This window comes from Amblyraja radiata, chromosome 4, assembly GCF_010909765.2.
Source record: "Amblyraja radiata isolate CabotCenter1 chromosome 4, sAmbRad1.1.pri, whole genome shotgun sequence".
NCBI classification, from domain to species: Eukaryota; Metazoa; Chordata; class Chondrichthyes; order Rajiformes; family Rajidae; genus Amblyraja; species Amblyraja radiata.
Window position 1 is genome coordinate 56,958,119 of NC_045959.1, and position 25,768 is coordinate 56,983,886.

Consider the following 25,768-nt stretch of genomic DNA (forward strand, 5'->3'; position numbering starts at 1 on the left):
TTCCCAATTGCTGCATTGATTGATTTTCTGAGCATTTAAATAGTAATGTCTGCCGAATATGGTAATGAAGTTTGGGTGACATTACTCCTGTCAGTGGGTGAGGAGGCTGGTGTTTAAATCATTTACGGGGCTTTGTGCGAGAATGCTCTGGCGATTAGTTTGCTCAGCCTGTATTGGTTTTGCTTATAAACACTTAACAATAGGGGTTACCTGCGTGAAGTTGACATATGAGGAGTGCACTGGAGAAGTAGTGAACTCTGGGAGATGTTATAAATGAAATTCTGAGCTGTAAGCTCGACAAATTTGTTCCAGCTCTTTGGAGATTACTTCTCCTTCTGAATCTCTTAAACAGGTAATTACCAAAAGTAAAACGGGTGGCACGGTGGTGCAGAGGTAGAGGTGCTGCCTCACAGCGCCAGAGACCTTGGTTCGATCCTGACTACGGGTGCTGTCTTTACGAAGTTTGTACGCTCACCCCGAGACCTGCGTGGGTTTTCTCTGGGTGCTCCGGTTTCCTGCCACATTCCAAAGACGTGCAGGTTTGTAGGTTAATTGGCTTGTGTAAATTATCCCTCGTGTGTAGGATAGAACTAGTGTACGGGTGATTGCTGGCCGGCGTGAACTTGGTGGGCTGAAGGGCCTGTTTCCACGGGGTATTTCTAAACAAAACTAAATTAAACTTAAATTCTTCTAATAATTTGGTTGGCAGTACGGTTGACACTCCCTGACTTCTGCAATGGGCATTATCTGACACTTACGTAAACAATTCTATACTCAGTCCCAGTGCAATCAACGCAGTTTGTAATTTCCACAACGCTGTACGATCACTCAAGTTTACATTGGTAAAAATTGTAAATTGTCCCTAGTGTATAGGATAGTGCTAGTGTGAATGGGTGATCGATGGTCGGCGTGGACTCAGTGGGCCCAAGAGCATGTTTTTACACTGTATCTAAACTAAACTAAATGCTCACATTATGCTACTCTAGGGACAATGTACAATTTACAGAAGCCAAATAACCTACTGACATGTACATCTTTGGTTTGGGAGGAAACCGGAGCACCCAGAGAAAACCGTACAAACTCCATACAGACAGCACTGATAGTCAGGATCAAACTCGACTCTGGCGCTGTGAGTCAGCAACTCTACTGCTGTGCCACCGTGCCACCCTATACACAAGTTCTCTTTGAAGAACAGTAGTCCAACTCTCATATCTTCTCCCCAATTCCCCACCATCACCATTTGTCCTGCCAGTACAGTCATAGAGCTATACACTGGGGAAACAGGCCCTTCGGCCCAACCTGCCCATCCCGTCTGATGCCCCGTCTACACTAGTGACACCTGCCTGCGTTTGGCCCATGTCCCTCTAAACCTGTCCTATCCATGTACCTATTTAAATGTTTTTTAACGTTGCGATAGTGCCTGCCTCAACCACCTCCTCTGGCAACTCGTTCCTTACACCACCATTTGTGTGAAAAAGTACCCCTCAGGTTCCTAATAAATATTTCCCCCCCTCACCTTAAACCTATGTTCTCTGGTTCTCAATTCCCCTACTCTGGGCAAGAGACTCTGTGCGTCTAACCGATCTAGTCCTCTCATGATTTTATACACCTCTATAAGATCACCCCTCATTCTCGTGCTCTCCAAGGAATAAAGCCCAAGACTGCTCAACCTCTCCCTATAGCTCAGCCCCTCGAGTCCTGGTAACATCCTCGTGAATCTTCTCTGCACCCTTTCCAGTTTGACAACACTGATGACACTGCCTATCTGTTGTAATCTCTCTGCTCCACTTTTATCTCGATTAATAAAGTTTAGTTTCAAATGCCATCTGTCCCTGCTAACTCTCTGCATTCCAACGTACCAGTAAGTTTCACTGGGAGTGTAGTGTTAGTTATGCCTCTACCCCATTGAGGACATTGGCCTTTGTCTATTTTCACTCAGTAGGTGGTGGGTATATGGAACAAACTGCCGGAGTAGGTAGTCGAGGCAGGTATGTTTAGTTCTGCCTCTTCCATGTGCCAGCTTTCTTCTTCCTGCTCTACAATCAGTCTGAAGAAGGGTCGCGACCAGCTATCCATGTTCTCCAGAGATGCTGCTTGACTTCCTCAGTTAATCCAGCATTTTGTGAACTTGAATTAGACTTGATTTATTTATAAATTGTATTTATTTATGGTATATCTGACCAATTTGGATAGGTTTATATCAACATTTAAAAGACATTTGGTCAGATATGTGGTTCAGAAAGGTTGAGAGGGATATGGGCCAAACACGGGCAGGTGGGATTAGTGTAGATGGCATTTGGTCAGTGTAGAGGAGATGAGTCGAAGGGCCTGGTTTTGTGCAGTTTAACTCAAAACGTCACTCATTCCTTCTCTCCATAGATGCTGCCTGAGCTGCTGGGTTACTCCAGCACTTTGTATACTTGAGTTTGCCTTGATTGTATTTTTGTATGGTATATCTGACCTGTTTTGGGTAGCGAAACAAAGCTTTTCACTGTACCTCGATGCCCACGATAATAGTGAATTTAAACCTCACTTAGCATCTGTGGAGGGAATGGACAAATTATGTTTTAGGTTGGAACCCTTCTTCAGAAGGAGGTAGCTGCGGCAGGTACAGTCTGAAGAAGGGTCTCAATCCGAAACATCACCTTATTCCTTTTCTCCAGAGATGGTGCCTGAACCTGCTAAGTTACTCCAGCATTTTGTGCCTATCTTAAGCATTTAAAACACACTTGGACAGGCACATGGATAGGAAAGGTTTAGAAGGATATGGGCCAAACACAGGTAGATGGGACTAACCTAGATAGGACATTTATGTATGGTATTTGTGATATGTTTGGATAGAATGCAAAACAAAGCTGTCCTCTGTACTTCAGTACATGTGACAGTAATAAACCTAAACCTGACCACCTTGGCTACTAAACTGCAACCTTGCTCCGTTCCTTTTAAGTTTTTTCCTTTCAAATCTTTTTCTAAACTCCAAGGTACTTGTGAGGGAGAAGCTCCAAAGTGAAATGTATATCAACCAAAGGCTGCAGGAGAAATAATCTCCCACTCTTGCCTGCAGTGAAATGGTGAATATTGAATGAGACCTTGGTCTAATATGAAAAATAACTCCTCGGGAAATATTTCAAGGTTTTGATCAGCCTCTGCGTGAATTTAATATTAATAAATCAAAAGGAAGTCTGATAACAGCCTAAAACAGGGGAGCTGCAAATTTTTAATCATTGATAATAAGTAGGGCACAATTATAAAATTCTCTCGAGTTACACTGGGAATGAACATACTAGTGTGTGAGCAGAGGGGACACAGCGCTTAGAAGTTGTCACGTTGCACTTATAAAATATGTTGGTGAGGCTGCATTTAGAGTATCATGTTCCGTTCTGGGCACCATGTTAAAAGAATATGCTTAGAGTTCCTTGCCCAGAGTAGGGGAATCAAGAACCAGAGGACATAGGCTTAATTTGAAAGGGGAAAAATTTAATAGGAATCTGAGGATTCATTTTGTCGCACAAAGGTTAAGGGTATATGGAACGAGCTGCTGGAGGAGGTAGTTGAGGCAGGCTCTCTGTCTATGTTTCAGAAACATATGGGGGGGGGGGGGTACATGGATAGGACAAGTTGAGAGGGATGTGGGCCAAACACAGACAGGTGGGACTAGTGTCGATGGAGCATGTTGGTTGGTGTGGGCATGTTGGGCCAAAGGGCCCGTTTCCTGTCTGACTATGACAAAGTACCCTGCAGCCACTGAAACACAAGCAACTGCAGATGCTGCCTCGGCAAGGCCACCAGCATAATCACGGACCAGTCTCACCCCAGCCACTCCCTCCTCTCCCCTCTCCCATCAGGCAAGAGGTACAGAGGTGTGAAAATGCACACCTCCAGATTCAGGGACAGTTTCTTCCCAGTTGGTATCAGGCAAATGAACCATCCTATCACCAACTAGAGAGTGGTCCTAACCTCCCATCTACCTCATTCGAGACCCTCAGACTATCATTAATCGGACTTTAATGGACTTTATCTTGCACATGTTTATCTTGCACTAAATGTTATTCCCTTTATCACTGTGGGCGGCTCGATATTAATCATGTATAATCTTCTGACTGATGATACTCATACTGTTTCTCACTGTACCTCGGTACTCATGACAATAAACTAAACTAAACTCCAATATGGTACTCATGTTTCAGACAGTCTGAAGAAAGGGTCCTGACCAGGAACGTTGTCTGTCCAATTCCCTCCACAGATGCTGCCTGGTCCGCTTTTACAGCACATTGTACTCTGCACAAGATTCCAGCACCTGCAGTTCTTTGTGTCTGCATTTTGACATTACATTCCTCTTCTCTCCTCATCTCACAATTTTTAGTCTTGTTATCACCTGGTAGGAGTGAAATGTGTGCGTGGCAAGGGTGGTGTGTTTCTTTGATGATATTGGCTGACTGCCCCCCCCCTCCACTCTCCCCAGTCAATGTACAGTCTTTTGCCCAGAGTAAGGGAATCAAGAACAAGAGGACAAAGATTTAAGGTGAAGTGGGAAAGATTTAATAGGAATCTGAGGGGCAACTTTTTTACCCAAAGGGTGATGGGTATATGCAAAAAGCTGTCGCAGGAGATAGTTGAGGCAGTTATTATCATAGTGTTTAAGAGATATTTAGACAGGTACGTGGATAGGGCAAGTTTAGAGGGATATGGGCCAAACGCGAGCAGGTGGGACTAGTGTAGATGGGGCATGTTGGTCAACATGGGCAAGTTGGGCATGACGGGCCAGTTTCCACACTGTATGACTGTATGCCTGTCCCCCTTCCCCTATCCTCCCGTGGTAAACCAGCATCTGCAGTTCCTTGTGTCTCCAGGTTATATCACCCGCTGTTGTAATGAGTGCCTTGATTGTACTCGTGTTTCAGACAGTCTGAGGAAGGATTCCGACCCAAAGCGTCGTCTGTCTGTTTCCTTCCACATAAGCTGCCCGACCCGCTCAATTCCTCCAGCACTATGTGTTCAACAGCATCTGCAGTTCCTTGTGTCTGCATTTTGACATTTCACCCCTCTTTACATTAGACTTTAGAGATACAACGTGGAACAGGCTCTTCGGCCCACCGAGTCTCTGCCAACCAGTGATCACCCCGTACACTAGCACTATCCTACACACTGGGGACCATTTACAATTTACAGAAACCAATTAGCCTACAAACCTGTACGTCTTTGAAGTGTGGGAGGAAACTGAAGCAAAAGCCACGCGGTCACAGGGAGCGCGTAAAAAGTCCGTACAGATAGAACCCGTAGTCAGGATCGAACCCGGGTCTTTCTACAGCTGCGCCACTGTGCCGCCACTGGAGTAGTATAGGTGGGCATCTTAGACAGCATGGATGTGTTGGGCCGAAGGGCATGTTTCAGTGCCATATGACTATGATTAACTGGGGGCTGAGATTGAATGGTGATTTATATTTCCAACAATGAAGGTAACCCAGAACAAAAGGACAGAACCGTCAAAACAATGGTGATGTCAGGAAGCTCCAGACACAAAGGGCAGTGGAACCATGCACAGCTCTTTCTCCACCTCCCACCCCACCCCAAAGGCTGAAATGGCAAAGGCACAGCCTCAGAATAAAAGGACGCACCTTTACAAAGGAGATGAGGAGGAATTACTTTAGCCAGGGGATGGTGAATCTGTGGAATTCATTGCCACAGACGGCTGTGGAGGCCGTTGTTGGGTGGTTTTTAAGACGGAGATTGGCAAATACTTGATTGATGAAGGTTACGGGGAGAATGCAGAAGAATGGGGTTGAGAGGGAAAGATAGAAAGATAGACAAGATTGAATGGAGGAGTCGACTTGATATATCCCACGAGATCGCCTCATCCCTCGCAGCGAACCACTCTGCTTGAGGTGATCTGTGGCCGGTCCTGATTTGTCCTGGTCTTTTCTCGCATCCAATTGTCTCCCCTATTTTCTGTCTGACGAAGGGTTCCAACATGAAACGTCTCCGATCCTTTTTCTCCAGAGATGCTGCCTGACCTGCTGAGTTACTGCAGTCTATCTTTCATATCAAAGCTAAGTTTGATAGATTTCTTAGCGTAGTTCAGTTTATCATCACGTGTGCTGAGATACAGTGAAAAGCTTTTTGTTGCGTGCTAACCAGTCAGCGGAAAGACCATACATTATTACAATCACGCCATCCACGGTGTACGGATACATGATAAAGGGAATAACGTTACATATGCTTTGTTCAGCATATTTATAGGTGCAGAATGAAGGAAGCTACCACATCCATGATCCATGTGAATAATGGAACTGGTTCAAGGAGTTTAATGGCCCTATTTCTTACCCCATTCCTTTTGCTGTGATTTATCAACCGGTCTCCACAGGATTTGTGCAGGAAACTGCTCGAGATAAGCTGATTAAAGCAAGCCTTTAAATAGTTTATTTGACCTATATTACAGCCTCCTGTGTGATCCACCAGTTTTAACAACGGCAGTTGAATTTAAATGATGTTTTTCCCTTAATTCAGGGACAGAGTCATCCACCACTCTAGTTTAGTTTATAATTGTCACTTGTGCCGAGGCACAGTGAAAAGCTTTTGTTACGTGGAGAGACTATACATGATTACAATCGAGTCGTCCACAGTGTACAGATACAGGATAAAGGGAATAATGTTTAATGCAAGATAAAGTCCGGTAAAGTCTGATTAAAGATAGTCCGAGGGTCTCCAGTGAGGTAGATGGTAGTTCTCTAGTTGGTGATAGGATGGTTCAGTTGCCTGATAATAGCTGGGAAGAAACTGTCCCTGAATCTGGAGGTGTGCAGATTTGAGAATTCCAAAATCCTGGGGCACCGCCCGCTGCCGTGCGTCACTGTCCTACGCCACCACGCCTCACCACGCGTCATGCACGCCATGCGCGTGTCACCACGCGTAAATGATGTCGCGTAAATGACGCGCAAATGACGCCCGTGGGACAGGCCCTTAAATGTTCCCATATTTGGTCCATATACCTCTAAACCTTTTCTGCCTCCACCAGGTACAATTACGCCACGGGTTTACCTGCTTTCTCTGGCAGCTCTTTCCGTATACCCACGTATGTGTGAAAAAGTTGCCCCTCAGGTCAATAGACAATAGACAATATGTGCAGCAGTAGGCCCTTCGAGCCAGCACCGTTTCTAAATCTTTCTCCACTCATCCTAAACCAAAGTCCCGCGTTTAGAATCGCCTACCCTAGGGAAATGACTGTGGCTATTCACCTTTTAAATGCTCCTTATGATTTTATAAACCTCTGTTAGGTCATCCCTCAACCTCCTACGCTCCAAGGAAAAAGGACCCAGCCCCGCACAAGCTCTCCACATTAGTCACAAGCTCACAGTATCTTGCGGGTGTAATCCCAAGAAGGTTGTTGAAAATTGTTTGCCAATTCTACCAGTAGATTCAACTTCATGCAACTGTGAGCGCACAGTGGCGCAGCGGTAGAGTTGCTGTCTCACAGCGCCAGAGACCCAGGTTCGATCCTGACCACGGAGGATTTACGGACTTTGTACGTTCTCCCTGTGACCACATGGGTTTCTCTGGGTGCTCTGATTTCCTTCCACATCCCAAGGACGTGCAGGTTTGTAGGTTAATTGGCTTCTGTAAATTGCCCCCAAGTGTATAGGGAGTGGATGAGAAAGTGGGATAACATAGAAATCGTGTGAACGGGTGATCGATGGTCGGCGTGGACTCGGTGGGCCGAAGGGCCTGTTTCCATGCTGTATCTTTAAAACTCAAAACTAAACTAAAAGGAATAACATTTAGTGCAAGATAAAGTCCAATAAAGTATGATTAAAGATAGTGTGAGGCTCTGCAAAGAGGTAGAAAGTAGTTCAGGACCACTATAACTAATTAGAAAGAATCAAACTTTACTGAACTTTATCATGCACTAAACATTATTCCTTTTATCCTGTGAGTGTACACTTTGGACGGTTCGATTGTAATCATGTATAGTCTTTCCATTGACTGGATAGCACGCAACAAAAAGCTTTTCACTGTACCTCGGAACACATGATAACTGAAACCCGGTGAGCTTTTGGGTTTGGACCCTTCTTCAGACTGCTTGGAGTTGGGGCTGGGAGAGAGGTGAGGTGCGACAAAGCCTGGCAGAAGACAGAACGCAAATATCAGGAACCTTACACAAAACTCCTGACCCCTTTTCATCTTATCCTGTTCCTTTTTCTTCAGAGATGCGGAGTTGCTCCAAAACTTTGTGTGTTTTTTTTTGTGTAAAGCAGCATCTGCAGTTGCGTGTGTCTACGTGTCGAGCCCCTCAGCTTGGCTTTGCCTCACTCTGACCTTTGCCTTGCAGGATTATCGGCATAATATGTCCCGGCCGATGCTGACTCGCTCTCCCGTGTCCCCGCTGGGAAACCAAGGCATCCCAATGCCAGCACAGCTGACCAAGTCTAACGCTCCCGTGCACATCGATGTGGGAGGCCACATGTACACCAGCAGTCTGGCCACTTTAACTAAGTTTTCCGATTCAAGGTAAACGGAACGGCAGTGTCTGGGGCGGAGGGAGGTGGGAGCTAGGAGAAAGATCAAAGTCACAGAGACATACAGCAAGGAAACAAGCCCCTTCGGCCCAACTTGTCCACGCGAACAAGATGCCTCATCTACACTTGTCCCACCTGCCCGCGTTTGGCCCAGATCCTTCAAGTCATAGTAAAACAGCATGGAAACAGGCCATTCGGCCCAATATGCCTATGCCTACCAAGATGCTCCATCTACACTAGTCCCACAATCCCACATATCTCTCTAAACCTATCCTATCTATGTACCTGTCCAAAAGCCTTTCAAATGCTGTTATAGTACCTGCCTCAACTACCTCCTGTGGCAGCTCGTTCCATATACCCACCACTCACTGAGTGAAAAAGTTGCTCAAGTTCCTATTAAATCTTTCTCCTCTCATCTTAAACCTGTCCACTGGTTCATGGTTCCCCTATATATTTTTCCCTCTCAACGCCATTCTCCTGCCTTCAACCTACAAGCTTTGATGCCCTTACTAATCAAGAACCTATAAAATTTCAAAAATACCCAATTTCTTGGCCTCCACAGCCATCTGTGACAATGAATTCCACAGATTCACCACCCTCTGACTAAAATAAATTCCTCCTGATCTCCATTCTAATGGTACACAAAATGCTGGAGAACATGGATAGGTTCAACGAACAATCAGTCTGAAGAAGGGTCTTGATCCAAAACGTCACCTATCCATGTTCTCCAGAGATGCTGCCTGACCAACTGAGTTACTCCAGTACTTTGTGTCTTTTTGTGTATGAACCAGCATCTGTAGTTCCTTGTTTCTCCTCGTATTCTGTGCCCTCTGGTTTTAGACTCTCCCACTTGGCGTGGCTCAATTTATCTTTTTAAGCACATACCTGTCAGTGTCGTTGCATAGGTTTAAGGCGAGTGAGGAAAGATGTAATGGGAAGCTGAGGTAACCTTTTCACACAAAGGGTGGTGGGTGTTTGGAACAGCGGCAGGCAAAAGATAAAACTGTTCAATGAACTTTTGTAATTTTGCCAGTGCAAGAAACGAGGGGACGCTTGTGTGTGTACTGCCTAGGTGAGGTCTGCTGTGTGATTTTATCCGGTTGTATGCACAACAAAGCGTTTTGTTGTAGTTAGGTTTAGTTTAGTTTCGAGATACTGCGTGGAAACAGGCCCTCCGGCCCACCGAGTCCGCGCCGACCAGCGACCCCCCACACTCTAACACTATCCTACACACACTGGGGGATAATTTACAATTTTACCAAGCCAATTAACCTACAAACCCGAACGTCTTTGGAGCGCGGGAGGAAACGGGAGATCCCGGAGAAAACCCACGCAGGTCACGGGGAGAACGTGCAAACTCCGTACAGACAGCACCCGTGGTCAGGATCGAACCTGGGTCTCTGGCTCTGTAAGGCTGCATCTCCACGGCTGCACCACTAGGTACACGTGACAATAAAGTACCATTGAATCATTTAATTGAATTGACTCTGTCCAACGTTGTTGTTGCAGGATCGGCCGGCTCTTCGATGGCACGGAGCCCATTGTCCTCGACAGCCTCAAGCAGCACTACTTCATCGACAGGGACGGGCAAATGTTCCGCTACATTCTCAACTTCCTCCGGACGTCCAAACTCTTTATTCCTGACGACTTCAAAGTAAGTTGTCACGTTGATAAATCCACGCATGAAGCACAATTCAAAGTGCGCGGAGGCATCGGAATATTTTCCCAACCTATGGAATTAAATTGCCAGCGAGGCATGAGTGAATTTGGATTGTTGTGTAAACCAAGCAAACACAAGACCATAAGACAAAGATCAGAATTAGGTCATTCGGCCCATCGAGTCTCCTCCTCCATCCGATCATGGCTGTTCTATCTTTCCCTCTCAACCCCATTCTCCTGCCTTCTCCCCATAACCCCTGACATCCGTACTAATCAACAACCTATCAATCTGTGCATTAAAAATACCCAATCACTTGGCCTCCACTGCAATAAATTCCATAGATTCAACACCCTGTCTAAAGAAGGAACTACTTAGTAAAGTTAAAAAGAGTCGGGAATGCACTAGCCAAAGTAGGGGCAGCACAGTGGCGCAGCAGGTAGAGCCGCTGTCTCACGCGCCAGAGATCTAGGTTCGATTCTGACCTCGGGTGCGGTCTGCGTGTAGAGTTTGCACATTCTCCCTGTGACAGTCCTGCAGGTTTGTAGGTTATTTGGCCTTGGTAAATTGTCCCTAGTGTGTAGGGAGTGCATCTTCTTCTCTTCTTGCATTTGAGGCAGCAGAGGTTATGTAACTCCCTCCAGGCGCTGTAGCCAGTTCAATGTGCTGTTGTCGAGGGCCATGAGGTCTACCCCTCCATCAGGAGGGTGGAGGACAGCGCAGTTGAAAATGACGCGCTGTGCTGTTTGCTGGTTTGCTCCACAAACGCAGGCTGCTGCTGAACGCAGCCCCCAGCGATGAATGTTGGCGTTGAACCGGCCGACCCCTGTACGGAGCCAGTTCAGGGTGACCCACTCTTTGCGGGGCAGGTCCGAGCCGGGTGGGGCTGTGGTGTTCGCTGCAACAGTGAATTGAGGAGGTCACGGAGTCTGTTCCCAGCTGGTTCTCCATGCTCCTAGTGTGTTGAAACCGGAGTCACAGAGGGTGGCTGCGTGACGGGAGACGAGGCGATGAGATGACAGGCGTTCAGGTCCCAGTTGCTGTGAGTCCTGGGCGAGATGGTGCAAAGGATGTTTAGTGTCCGATGGGGCCTTGCACACCAGCCTGTGGGTGAAGTAGGGAGTGCATGAGAAAGTGGAATAACATAGAACTAGTGTTAACGGGTCATTTCCACGCTGTATCTCCCATCAGGAAAGAGGTACAGGAGTGTGAAAACGCTCACCTCCAGATTTAGGGACAGCTGTCATCAGGCAACTAAACCATCCTATCAGCAAATAGAGAGCGGTCCTGAGTTACTATCTACCTCATTGGTGACCCTTGGACTACCTTTAATCTGACTTTACTGGTGTTTATTTTACACTAAACATTATTCCCTTTATCATGTATTTGTAATCATGTATAGTCTTTCCTCTCACTGGATAGCACGTACCAAAACCTTATCACTGTACCTTGGTACGTGTGACCATACTAAACTAAACTAAAATCTATAGACTAAACTCGAAATTAAACTAATTGGAACGTTTTTATAAAGAGCCAGCTAGACATGGTTGAATGGATGATTCCTGTTATTGAAAGTTTCCATATAATCTGACTCATTAACCACCAAAGAATATAGACACAAAATGCTGCAGTAACTCAGAGGGTCAGGCAGCATCTGTGGAGAGAAGGAATGGGTGATGGTCTGGTCAGACATGTCTAGAGAAGGGTCTTGACCCGAAACGTCACCCATGAGTTACTCCAGCAAATTGTGTCTATATTCGGTGTAAACCAGCATCTGCAGTTCCTTCCTGCGTCTGTACAAAGACAATATTGCCCCTACTGCTTTGATTCTGTGACTCTGTGACAGTGTGTCTCTGGGTGTCTCTGTAACTCTGTGTTACTGTGACTGTGTGACTGTATCTCTACAACTGTAGGACTAGGTGTCTCTGGCTCTGTGTGACTGTATAACACTGTGACTCTAGGACTACAGCCTGCTATACGAAGAGGCTCGCTACTTCCAGCTGCAGCCTCTGCTGGCCGAGCTGGAACATTGGAAACAGGAACAGGAGCTGAGCCCCTTCTCGCGCCCGTGCGAGTGTCTGGTGGTGCGTGTGGCTCCGGACCTGGGCGAGCGCATCACCCTGAGCGGAGACAAGGTCCTGATCGAGGAGGTCTTCCCCGAGATCGGAGACGTCATGTGCAACTCCATCAACGCCGGCTGGAACCACGACTCCACCCACGTCATCCGTTTCCCCCTCAACGGCTACTGCCACCTCAACTCCGTGCAGGTGGGTCACCCTGGGGGGCAGGGGGCACGGGGTCAGGGGTCATCATCTCCCCCCCCACCAATTGCTCCCTCACCCATCACCACCCCACCCGTCACCCCTCCCTGCCCATTGCCTCCAAACTCAGCAAATTCCATCTCGTTCACTTGTCCCGCTCGTCAGAAACCCACGGGCCCCAAATACTCTGCCACCGTGACTCTGCCCACCGCCATCCCGCGATCGCCCGTACACACCAGTCTCTGATGGAATGACCCTTCATTTTACACCACTAGCTTTGTCTGCACTCTCTCCCACGTGGGTTTTATCCGGGGGGTTCTGGTTTCCTCCCACATTCCAAAGACATGCAGGTTTGTAGGTTAATTGGCTTCTGTAAAAGGTCCCTAGTGTGTAGGATAGTGCTAGCGTACAAGGATTGTTGGTCAGCACGGACCCGGTGGGCCGAAGGGCCTGTTTCCACACTCTATCGCTAAACTACATTTCTGTAGCTGGGTGACCAGAACTGCACACAGTGCTACAAGTGTCATCTCACCTACGACTTGTACCCCTGCATCATAATATCCCAACTTCTGTACTCAATATTGGTTGATTCATAAGATCACATCCATAAGTGATAGGACCAGAATTAAGCCATTCGGCCCATGAGGTCTACTCCGCCATTCAATCATGGCTGATCTATCTTTCCTTCCTAGCCCCATTCCCCTGCCTTCTCCCCATAAAATATGACACTCGTGATTGATGGTTGGGTGGGTGGGTGGGTGGATGGGTGGGTGAGTGGATGGATCGATGGGTGGATGGGTGGGTGAATTGGTGAATGGGTGGGTGGGTGGGTGGGTGGATGGATCGATGGGTGGATGGGTGAATGGGTGGGTGAATTGGTGAATGGGTGGGTGGGTGGGTGTATTGATACTATATTGCCACTCATATCTCTGAACCTAGGCACAGTGAAATTCTTTGTTCATATCTAAAGATAAGCACAATCATAGATAAGTACAATAGTGCAACGATTGTGGTGTAATAGTGGACTTTACCAAGACAGAACACAAGGGGACTCCATATTTCTGGCGCCAACCAAGTTTCAAAGTTGGTAAGAGTGCAGAGACTTTATGTCAGGGCGGCACCGATCCTCTCCTCCATCTGCCGCCATCTTGAAAACGCCCCTTTGTATCCCTTTTTTTCCAGTTGTCTGTGTTTGAACATTGACGTTCGGAGGTCATTTAGCAGTTATAGAAGACTTTGGTGAGCCATATTTAGAATATTGTGTTGAGCTCTGGGCACAATATATTACAGGAAAGATGTTGCCAAGCTGCAACGGGTGCAGAGGACATTTACAAGGATGTTGCCCGGGCTAGAGGGTCTGATCTCTAGGGAGAGGTTGAGTAGGCTGGGACTCTGTTCCTTGGAGTGCAGGAGGATGAAGGGTGATCTTATAGGGGTGTATAAAATCATGAGAGGAACAGATAGAGTGAATGTACAGAATCTTTTACCCAGGGTAGGGGAATCAAGAACGAGAGAGCTTAGGGTTATGGTGAGGGGGGGGGAGAGATTTAATGGGAAGCTAAGGGTCAACCTTTTCTACACAAAGGGTGATGGGTGTATGGAACGAGCTGCCGGAGCAGGTGCCATTGCATCGTTTAAGAAACATTTAGACAGGTACATGGATAGGACAGGTTAAGGGATATGGGCCAAATGCAGGTAGGTGGGACTAGTGTAGATGGGACATGTTGGTCGGTGTGGGCAAGTTAGGCCGCTCTATGTCTCCCCGACTCTTTGCTTGATCTCTGTTTTTATTTCTCTCGGCAGGTCCTCGAGCGGTTACAAATGAAGGGCTTCGAAATAGTGGGATCAAGCGGTGGCGGCGTTGACTCTTCCCAATTTAGTGAATACGTACTGAGGCGGGAAATCAGGAGACTATCTCGCATCCCGCCAGTCATCCGGATAAAACAGGAACCATTGGACTGAACTGACACATCCATGAATTGAAAGAGAGAGAGAGAGAGCGGGAGAAAAAAAATCTTTAAAAAAATAAATTTTAAAAACATATTTCCTGTGCATTTGGTTAAAGGTGTTGATATTCGAACATATATCCTCAACTCTCGTAGACTGAATTGGTTTGGAGCTTGAAGGACACCTGCAAACGGCTTATCAATCTGTCTGTGGTAGACTTTCCAAATCCGGAAATCAGTGCATGTGCGTTGGTGAGGCCACATTTTAGTTACCGTGTTCAGTTTTGGTCACTCTGCTGTAGGAAGGATGCCAGTAAGCTGGGAAGATTTCAGAGAAGATTTACGAGGATGTCGCCAAGCCTCGAAGGACTGAGCTATAGGGAGGGGTTGAGTGGGATGGGACTTTATTCCCCAGGGCGCAGGAGGATGAGGGGTGATCTTATAGAGGTGTACAAAATCATGAGAGGAATAAATCAGGTAGACGCACAGAGTTTCTTGCCCAGAGGGGGGTATCGAGAACCAGAGGACATAGGTTTATGGTGAAGGGGAAATAATTTAATAGGAATCTGAAGAGTAACATTTTCACAAAAAGGGTGGTGGGTGTAGTGAAAAACTTCAATGTTGCATGCTGTCCAGTCAGCGGGAAACTATACATGATTACAATCAAGCTGTCCACAGTGTACAGATACAGGATAAAGGGTACAACATTAAGTACAAGATAGTCCAGTAAAGTCCAATGAGGTTAATGGGAGGTCAGGACCGCACTCTCGATAGGATTGGTCAGTTGCCTGATAACAGCTGGGAAGAAACTGTTCCTGAATCTGGAGGTGAGCGTTTTCGCACTTCTGTACCTTTTCCCTGATGGGAAAGGGGAGAAGAGGGAGAGTTTGGGGTGAGACTGGTCCTTGATTATGCTGGTGGCCTTGCCATGGCAGCATGAAGTGTAGATGCAGTCAATAGAAGGGAGGTTGGTTTGTATGTTGCTCTGGGCTACATCCATATCCCTCTGCAATTTCTTGCGGTCTTTGATGGCATTGTATCATCGTTAGTGGGGCCGCATTTGCACTGCAGTGTTCAGTTTTAGTCCCCTGTTATAGGAAAGATACTGTTAAGGTGGAAAGAGTGCAGAGAAGATTGACGAGGATGTTGCCTGGACTTGAGGGCCTGAGCTACAAGGAGAGATTGTCAGGCTAGGACTTTTTTCCTTGCAGTAAGGGAGGCTGAGGGATGATCCTCTAACAGTGTACAACATTATGAGAGGAACAGATAGGGTGAATGTACAGTCTTTTAGGGGAACCAAGAACTAGAGAGCTTAGATTTAAGGTGAGGGGGGGGAAAGGAACCTGAGGGTCAACCCTTTCACACAGTGTGTTGGGTGTATGGAACGAGCTGCCAGAGGAGGTAGTTGAAGCAAGTACTGTAATAAAATGTAAAAAAACATTTCAATAGGTACATGGATAGGAAAAGTTTAGAGGGATATGGGCCAAACGTGGGATTAGTGTAGATGGGACATATTGGTCGGTGTGGGCAAGTTGGGCAAAGGACTTGTTTCCATGCTGTATGACTATGACTCTTAAGACTAATATTAAAAAAAATATCTGGACAGGTACATGGATAGGAAGGGTTTAGAGGAATATGGCAGGTAAGTGGGACGAGTGTAGTTGGGGCATCTTGGACGAGTTGGGCCGAAGGGCCCGCTTCCGAGCTGTATGATTCTATGACTCGGAATAAATAAATTAATTCTCCAAACCTTTCTTTAATACACCCTGCACAAATTAGCAACACAACACTGTTTGCATGCTTGACCTCATCCAAAGGTAGACTCTTGATACCGGGAGGCTTGTTTTTGCAGCTGTTTTGGTAATGCTTGACTTATTTCTGCTTAGAGGGAAGATTTGATGGGGGTGGGAATATCACTACAAAATATCACTGACCTCATCCAGTTTCCGCTCAAGGCTAGTTGTTGCATTTGTCCATACATGGAGCATAGAACATTACTGCACACCAACAAGCCCTTTGGCTCACAATGTCTGTGCCTCCACCCTCTTTGTTCCCTCTGACTAATTTTACTCAGACTTTACTGGCCTTTATCTTGTACTGAATGTTATTCCCTTTATCCTGTATCTGTACACTGTAGATGCTCAATTGTAATCATGCATTGTCTTTCCACTGACTGGATAGCGCACAACAAAAACATTCTAAACTCAGTACCTCAGTACACATGACAATAAGTTAAACTATACTCAAGTAAGTTCAGAAGCCATAGGTGCAGAGCCAATCAAGTCTACTCTGCCATTAATTAATTATTTGGGACTAGTTTAGATGGGACATGTTGGTCGGTGAGAACAAGTTGAGCCGAAGGACCTCTTTCCACACTGTAAGACTCTAAAACTTTAATACAACCCCCCCCCCCCCCTCTTTTCCCTGCACCCAACTGGATACCTACATATTTCGCCAACCATCCCCCTGTCCCTTCCTGTATGTCCCTTCCTCTGGCTTCACATCTGTCCTCCACCACCACCCCTGGCAGCGCGCTCCAGACATCACCCTCAGTGTAAAAAAATAACTTGCCCCACACATCTCCTTTAAACGTTGTCCCTCTCATCTTAAAGCTATGCTCCCCCTGGTATTTGATATTTCCATCCTGGGAAAAAGGTTCTGACTGTCGACCTTATCTATGCCTCTCATCATTTTATATACTTCTATCAGGTCTCCCCGCCACCTCCCAGCGTTCCAGTGAAAACATTCCAAGTCTGTCCTACCTCTCCTTTGAGCTAATCCCCTCTACTTCAGACAGCATTCTGGTAAACCTCTTCTGCACCCTCTCCAAAGCCTCCACAGCCGTCCTGCAATGGGGCGACCAGAACTACATGTAGCTGAACCAAAGTACTATAAAGCTGCACCATGACTTCCTGCCTCTTATACAAACAGGTAAAGGCAAGCATTCCATATGCCTTGAGAACAAAGTGCTGGAGTAACTCAGCGGGTCAGGCAGCCTCTCTGGAGAACATGGATAGGTGACGTTTCGGGTCGGCACCCTTCTTCAGACATAGGAGTCTTAAGGTTCTTGACTCGAAAAGTCACCTATAATTGTTCTTCACCACTCCATCTAACTGTGTTGCTAATTTCAGGGAGTTGTGGACTCAGGTAGGGGGTAGCACGGTGGCACAGCGGTAGAGTTGCTGCCTTTCAGGGCCAGAGACTCGGATTAGATCCTGTGCGTTCTCCCTGTGACTTGCGTGGGTTTTCTCCAGGATCTCCAGTTTCCTCCCACACTCCAAAGACATACAGGTTTGTAAAGTTAACAAACTTGGTATAATTGTAAAATTGTCCCTAGTATGTGTCGGATAGTGTTAGTGTGCAGGGATCGCTGGTCAGCGCAGTCAGATTCAGATTCAATCTTTATTGTCATTGTGCAGTGTACAGTACAGAGACAACGAAATGCAGTTAGCATCTCACTCAGAAGAGCAAACAGAATGAGCAGTAAAATATATACATGTACAAACAGTAGTAGTAGTGCAATTTTACTGGGGGAAGGAGTGTCTGGGGGGGGGGGGGGGGTGACTGGCAATCACCGAGGTGCAGAGTTAAGTTGTGTAACAGCCACAGGGAAGAAGCTGTTCCTGAACCTGCTGGTCCGGCAACGGAGAGACCTGTAGCGCCTCCCGGATGGGAGGAGGGTAAACAGTCTGTGGTTGGGGTGAGAGCAGTCCTTGGCGATGCTGCGCGCCCTTCGCAGACAACGCTTGCTTTGGACAGACTCAATGGAGGGGAGCGAGGAACCAGTGATGCGTTGGGCAATTTTCACCACCCTCTGCAGTGCCTTCCGGTCGGAGACAGAGCAGTTGCCATACCATACTGTGATGCAGTTGGTAAGGATGCTCTCGATGGTGCAGCGGTAGAAGTTCACCAGAATCTGAGGAGACAGATGGACCTTCTTCAGTCTCCTCAGGAAGAAGAGACACTGGTGAGCCTTCTTGACCAGAGTTGAGGTATTGTGGGTCCAAGAGAGGTCATCGGAGATGTTGACCCCCAGGAACCTGAAGCTGGAAACACGTTCCACCTCCGTCCCGTTAATGTGGATGGGGGTGTGCGTGCCGCCCCTAGACTTTCTGAAGTCTACAATGAGCTCATTGGTCTTCTTGGAGTTAAGGGCCAGGTTGTTGTCAGCGCACCATGCTGCTAGGAGCTGGACCTCCTCCTATAGGCCGACTCATCGTTGTCGCTGATGAGGCCAATCACCGTTGTATCATCTGCATACTTGATGATGGTGTTAGTACCATGTACAGGTGTGCAGTCATAGGTGTAGAGGAGGGGGCTCAGCACACAGCCCTGTGGAACGCCGGTGTTCAGGGTGAGGGTTGAAGAGGTGTGCTTGTCTAACCTAACAGACTGGGGTCTGTTGGTTAGAAAGTCCAGTATCCAGTCGCAGAGGGAGGGGTCGATGCCCAGGTTACCGAGTTTGGTGATCAGTTTTGAGGGGATAATGGTGTTAAATGCTGAGCTGTAATCGATGAACAGCATTCTCACGTAGGTGTCTCTGTTGTCGAGGTGGGAGAGGGCGGAGTGAAGTGCCGTTGAGATGGCATCCACCGTACTCCTGTTCTTGCGGTAGGCAAACTGATAGGGATCCAATGTGGGGGGTAGGCAGCCTTTGAGGTGTGCCAGGACCAGCCTCTTGAAGCACTTGATGATGATGGGGGTAAGTGCAACTGGGCGGAAGTCGTTGAGGCTCGCCGCAGTGGAGTGTTTTGGCACCGGCACGATGGAGGTGGTATTAAGGCACGTGGGGACAGCTGCTTGGGCAAGTGTGGGCCGAAGGGACTGTGTGGGTCTCGGTGGGACGAAGGGACTGTTTCGGCACTGTATCTGCAAAGTAAACCAAAACTAAACTTGGACGCCAATGTCCACCTGCACATCAATGCTATTAAGAGTCCTGCCATTAACTGTAAGGTGAATGTACAATATCGTAACAGATGATATAAAGCAATGCTCTACTGGGAAATATTGTAAACACTCAGCGGGTCAGGCAGCATCTGTGGAATGAGAAACCTGAGCATAAATAACATTATGAGAGGGATAGAGTATAAAAAATTATGGAGAGCAAGAGAGTCAAGAGTGTGTTATTGTCATATGTACTAAAACACAACAATGAAATTCTTACTTGCAGCAGCAGCCCAACAGGTTTGTAAACACTGTACCCAATAGATAATATGATTAAAAAACAAAAAAACAAGTTCAATACGTTGCAGGGACACGAGGGCCTGAGCTAAAGGGAGAGTTGATGGCTAGGACTCTATTCCTTGGAGCGCAGGAGGATGAGGGGTGAACTTATAAAGGTGTAAAAAATCATGAGAGGAATACATCGGGTAGACGCACAGTCTCTTAGCCAGAGTAGGGGAATCGAGAACCGGAGAACATAGGTTTAAGGTGAGGGGGGGGGGGGGGGGGGGGGGGGGAAGATTTAATAGGAACCTGAGGGGTAACTTTTTCATACAAAGAGTGGTGGGTGTATGGAACTAGCTGCCATAGGAGGTAGTTGAGGCAGGTACTATCGCAACGTTTAAGAAACATTTAGAAAGGTACATGGATAGAACAAGTTTAGAGGGATATGGGCCAAATGCAGGCAGGTGGGACTAGTGCAGATGGGACATGTTGGCCGGTGTGGGTGAATTGGGCCGAAGGGCCTGTTTCCACGCTGTATCACTTTATGACCATAACTCTAAATTTAAAAAAATAATATGTGCAAAAGAAAACAAAGTCCAAAGTCGCTAGTGAAACTCAAGTCGTTCGTAATTTGACGTTTAGTTGGTGTTTGTAGTGTTTAATAGCTTGATGGTTGTGGGGAAAAAGCTGCTCCTGAAACTGGACGTTAATTTTCAAGCTCATGTACCTTCTTCTCGATGTTAGGAGTAAAATGAGAGTTTGGCCAGGGTGGTGTGTGTCTCTGATGATGCTGGCTGCCTTTTTGAGGCAGCGACTCCTGTAAATCCCTTTGATGGTGGGGAAGTCAGTACCCGTGATGGACAGAGCATAGATTGGGTAGACAGTCAGAAGCTTTTCCTCAGGATGGGAAAATCATAATCTAGAAGGCATAGGTTTAAGGTGGGAGGGGCAAGTTTGAAAGAAGATGTGAGGGGCAACAGTGGTGGGTGCCTGGAACGCACTGTGGTGGATGAGACAGGTGCGATAGTGGCGTTTCAGAGACTTTTGGATTGACTTATGGATATGGAGGGGTATGGATCATGATACTAGACTTTATCTTGCACTAAATGTTATTCCCTTTCTCCTGTGTCTGTACACTGTGGACGGATTGCTTGTAATCGTCTGCAGTCTTATCGCTGCCTGGATAGTACGTAACAAAAACGCTTTTTGCTGTAAACTAAACTAAATAAGAGTGGTCTTGACATTATGTTTGGCACTGACATTGTGGGATGAAGAGTTCAAGAAGGAACTGCAGTTGCTGGAAGATCGAAGGTACACCTGCGGGATGAAGAGCCTGTTTTTGTGCCATATTGTCTTATGTTCCATGAGGAAATGTTGAAATCCAAGGCTCCCATTTAACCTTCTATCATCATGTATAATCTGAGCTGTATTTTAAACTATCAGTAAGTGGAATGAAATGGGGCAAAATTAATCTCAGAAAATAACTGGTAGCCTGCTGAGGTAGTGTGAACCCAGATGCTTGTTGGCATTTTCTCCACAGACACCAGTTTCCAATTCATTGACCTTTAGATGTTGAAAATAAGTCTGAGAAGTGGCGTAGTGGTATAGTTGCTGCCTCGCAGCGCCAGAGACTTGGGTTTGATCCTGACCTCGGGTGCTTTCCAAGTGTGGAGTTTGCACGTTCTCCCTGTGACTGTGTGGGTTTCCTCCGAGTGCTCCGGTTTCACTCATTTATAAATTATAGGAGCTGAATTAGGTCATTCGGCCCATCGTCTACTCTGCCATTCAATGATGGTTGATCTATCTTCCCTCTCAACCCCATTTTCCAGCCTTCTCCCCATAAATCCTGACACCCTTACTAATCAAGAATCTGTCAATATTTGTCTTAAAAGTATCTATTGACGGCCTCCATAGCTGCCTGTAGCAATTAATTCCACTGATTCACCACCCTCTGACTAAAGACATTTCTAAAGGTGCACCCTTTTATTCTGAGGCAATGGCTTCTGGGCTTCGACTCTTCCAATAGTGGAAACATCCTCTCCACATCCACTCAATCCAGGCCTTTCACTATTTGGTAAGCTTCAATGAGGTCCCCCCCTCGTCATCAACATAAACCTTTCTTCAATCTTTCTTCGGTCTACTAGAAGACAATTCATGTTTAAAAAGATAGTTGCCCTCCCAGTTAATACAGGAAGGGAAGAGGTCACACTGGTGCACCTCAGCATTTGGTGCTGGCCTATCGCTATTTGTGGTGTATATCGACGATTTGGATGAAAATGTACAAGGCATGATTAGTAGGTTTGCAGATGACCTTGCAATAGAAGGTATTGTAGAGTGAAGATGGTTATCAAGACTTGAGGCGTGATCTTCATCAGCTGTTCTAAGTTGGTCAAGGAATAGCTAATAGTGTTTAGTACAGATAAGAGCGAGCTGTTGCATTTGGAAAGTTAAATCTGGGTTGGATCTTCATAGTGAACAGTAGGGCCCTGGGGGATGTTATAGAGCTGAGGTATCTACGAGTACGTACAAAGTTACCTGAAAGTAGTGTCACTGGTAGATAGGGTGGTGAAGGCGGCATTTGAAACATTGGTCATTTTCAGTCAAGGTATTTAGCAAAGAAGGTAGACGCAAAATGTTGGAGGAACTCAGCGAGTCAGGCAGCAACTCTGGAGAGAAGGAATAGGTAACATTTCGGGTCGAGACTCTTCTTCAGACTGAGAGTCAGCGGAGAGGGAATCAAGAGGTATGAAAAGGTACAAAGAGCAAATTAATGAAAGGTACGCAAAAGGACAAATAAACGCCAGCAATGATGATCAAGGAAAGGTAGAGCCCACAATGGTCCATTGTTGGCCATGGAGGCGTGCACAGCCTAAAGTTGTAGGTCAACTTGTTTTATTTGATCTATTTGTTTGTGCACGTCGGGTTAATTGCATTAGTCGAAACAGGGTGGACCACGTGAAGGTTGCAATCTCCCACCCCATGGAAGCGGTGATAATGAATGATACAGTGAACCTCAGCAGGACAACAGTGAAACCAGTGCGTAGGAAGGAACTGCAGATGCTGGTTTAAACCGACGAGAGACACAAAAAGCTGGAGTAATTCAGCGGGTCAGACAGCATCTCTGGAGCAAAGGAATAGGTGACGTTTCGGGTCGAGACCCTTCTTCAGACTCAGGGGAAAGGGAAACTAGAGATATAGACAGAGATATTGAGAGATATAGAAGAAATGAATGAAAGATATGAAAACAAATTATAAAGGAAAGAGGCCATTGTTAGCTGTGTGCTTGGTGAAAACGAGTAATAGAAAATGAAGCTCATGAGGACTTTGAAGAGAGTATGACTTGCGTGGGGGAGGCATGATGAGAGAGGGGATGCAAGAAAGTTACTTGAAGTTAGATAAATTAACATCATATCGCTGGGGTGTAAGCTGTCCAAGCAAAATATGAGGTGCTGTTCCTCCAGTTTGTGCTTGGCCTCACTCTCACAGTGGAGGAGGCCCAGGACACTGTGTCTAACACAGATACGTGCAAGGTGTTGCATTTGGAAAGTCAAACCTGGGTAGGTTCTTCATAGTGAATTGTCAGACCTTCTTGTAGAGCAGAGCAATCTAGGAGTAAACAAGTATAAAGTTACCTAAAAGTGGTGTCACAGATAGATAGGGTGGTGAAGGCGGCTTTTAACACACTGGCCATCAGTTAGGGTATTTAGTACAGAAGTTGGGACTTCATGTTACAGTTGTACAAACTGTTGGTGAGGCCACTCTTGGAGTATTGTGCTCTGTTCTGGTCATCTATGCCATCATTCTTGAACCTACTCATTCACCCTATCTAGTCCCCACATGATTCTGTACACCTCACTCAGTAAGATCACGCTTCATCATCCTGTGATCCAATAAAGTCCTAGCCTGCCCAACCTCTCCCTATAACTTAGGGCCTCGAGTTCTGACAGCCTCCTGGTAAATCTTCCATGCACCTTTTCCAGTTTATTATTATTATTAAAAGGGTGCAGATGAGATGGATGAGGATGTTGCCAGGTCTCAAGGGCCTGTACTCCAGGAGAGGTTGAGCAGGCTAGGACTTTATTCCTTGGAGTGCAGTAGGATGAGGATCGATCGTACATGTGTATAAAATCATGAGACGGATAGATAGGGTAAATGCACAGAGTTTTGCCCAGATTAGGATAATCGAGAACCAGAGATGATGGGTTTAAGGTGAGGGGAGAAAAGATTTAATAGGAACCAGAGGGGTAACTTTTTTTTTTGTACACAAAAGGTGGTGGGTATATGGATCAGGCTGCCGGAGGACAGTTGAGGCAATTACTAACACAATGTTTAAGAAACATGGATAGGACAGGTTTAGAGGGATATGCCCCTGTCCCACTTAGGAAACCCGAGCGGAAACCTCTGGAGACTTTGCGCCCCACCCAAGGTTTCCGTGCGGTTCCCGGAGATTGCAGGTGGTTGCAGGTAGTGGAAGCAGGTAGGGAGACTGACAAAAACCTCCGGGAACCGCACGGAAACCTTGGGTGGGGCGCAGTCTCCAGAGGTTTCTGTTCAGGTTTCCTAAGTGAGACAGGGGCAATAGGAGCCAATTGCAGGCAGGTGGGACTAATGTAGATGGGATATGTTGGTCAGCGTGGGGCCTAAGGGTCTGTTTCCACATTGTATGACTGACTTGCTTATCGCTGGCAAGAAAACTAACACGCAAGCTCACGGAGGTCAAAATTACACCCTATGAATAATAATTCTAATCTTTATCCCCAAGGTGTGTAATAATAGTAACTGGAGAGTGAATAGATTAGAAATGGACAGCCTGGAGATGGTCACCAGGATATCGGCTTGTGGGAAACTAAACGACAAGAACATATTCTAGCAAAACAACGCTGTGATAAATTCATAAGTTCTAGGAGAATTAGGCCATTTGGCCCATCAAGTCTACTCCGCCATTAAATCATGCCCGATCTATCTTTCCCCCTTAATCCCATTCTCCTGTCTTCGCCCCATAGCATCTGTACTAATCAAGAATCTGTCAATCTCCCCCTTTAAAATATCCATTGACTTGGTCTCTACAGCCGTCTGGGGCAATGAATTCCACAAATTCACCACCCCCAGACTAAAGAAATTCCTAATCTCCTTACTAAAGGCAAGTCCTTTTATTCTGAGGCTATAGCTTCTGGTCCTAGATCCTCCAACAAGTAGAAGCATCCTCTCCACATCCACTATCCAGGCCTTTCACTATTCGAGCCTAGAGCAATAATTCCTTTGAATTTAGTTTCCACATGGAACAGAATTCCGAGGAGCCAACAGATCAAGAAAAGTCCAACACCACCACACTCTTGTTTAAATCACACCTGATGTTTGGGGCATTGAGTGTACGACTCACAAACACATGTTGCAGCTCTCTAAGACTTTGGTTAGGCCGCATTTGGAGCATTGCTTGCAGTTCTGGTCGTCCCCATTACAGGAAGGATGTGGAGGCTTTGGAGAGGGTGCAGAGGAGGTTTACCATAATGATAACTGGATTAGAGGGTATTAACTACAGGGAGAGGTTTCTTCTTCTTGCGTATGGCGTGCACAGCCTAAAGTTGTAGGACAACTTGTTCTATTTGATCTTATTTGAATGTGCACGCCAGGTTGATTGCATTTGTCGAAGCAGGGCGGACCACGTGAAGGTTGCAATCTCCCACCCCAGGGAGAGGTTTGACATACTTTGATTGTTTTCTCTTCAACGCCAGAATTGCGGGTAGACCTGATAGAAGTATATAAAATGATGAGAGGCAGACGAGAGGATATCTCTTTAAGGTTACACACATACACAGCGGCCAGGATCATGTTCTAACCCAGGTCTCTGGCATTGTTGAGAGGCAGCAGTTTACCCCGCTGTGCAAATGAATATGCCTCGTGCAAATGAAATCACTAAAAGACGACACAGAGTGTTGTAGTAACTCAGTGCGTCAGATATCGGAGAACATGGATAGACGATGCTTCGGGCCGGGACTACTTCAAGAATCCATTTCAATAAAAACAATACAAACACAATCACATTCTGTGTCTTTATTTTTATGATTTTTTAAACTTTGATATGCAAAACCAAATATATATATATAGATATACACAACATTCATCCAAATTTTCATTTGAGGATACTTCAATTCTGGCTCAGAAATTAACAAAAATATGTCTTACAAAAATGCGTACAAAGCTCCATTAGTTACCAAAAAAATGCATCTT

General features: G+C 46.3%; 1 protein-coding gene across 6 annotated transcripts in view; it reads left to right on the forward strand.

Annotated features, from left to right (window-relative positions):
• kctd1 (potassium channel tetramerization domain containing 1) overlaps window positions 1–14,446 on the forward strand; it is a 96,989-nt gene extending 82,543 nt beyond the window's left edge. For all 6 annotated transcript variants that reach the window (XM_033019498.1, XM_033019500.1, XM_033019499.1 and 3 more), the window contains 4 exons: window positions 8,324–8,502; window positions 10,020–10,164; window positions 12,129–12,434; window positions 14,232–14,446. In XM_033019498.1, coding sequence (XP_032875389.1) covers window positions 8,339–8,502; window positions 10,020–10,164; window positions 12,129–12,434; window positions 14,232–14,390 — 774 coding nt within the window. In that variant the 5' untranslated portion in view covers window positions 8,324–8,338 and the 3' untranslated portion in view covers window positions 14,391–14,446. The remainder of the gene's footprint in view (window positions 1–8,323; window positions 8,503–10,019; window positions 10,165–12,128; window positions 12,435–14,231) is intronic.
• Window positions 14,447–25,768: the final 11,322 nt, after the last annotated feature.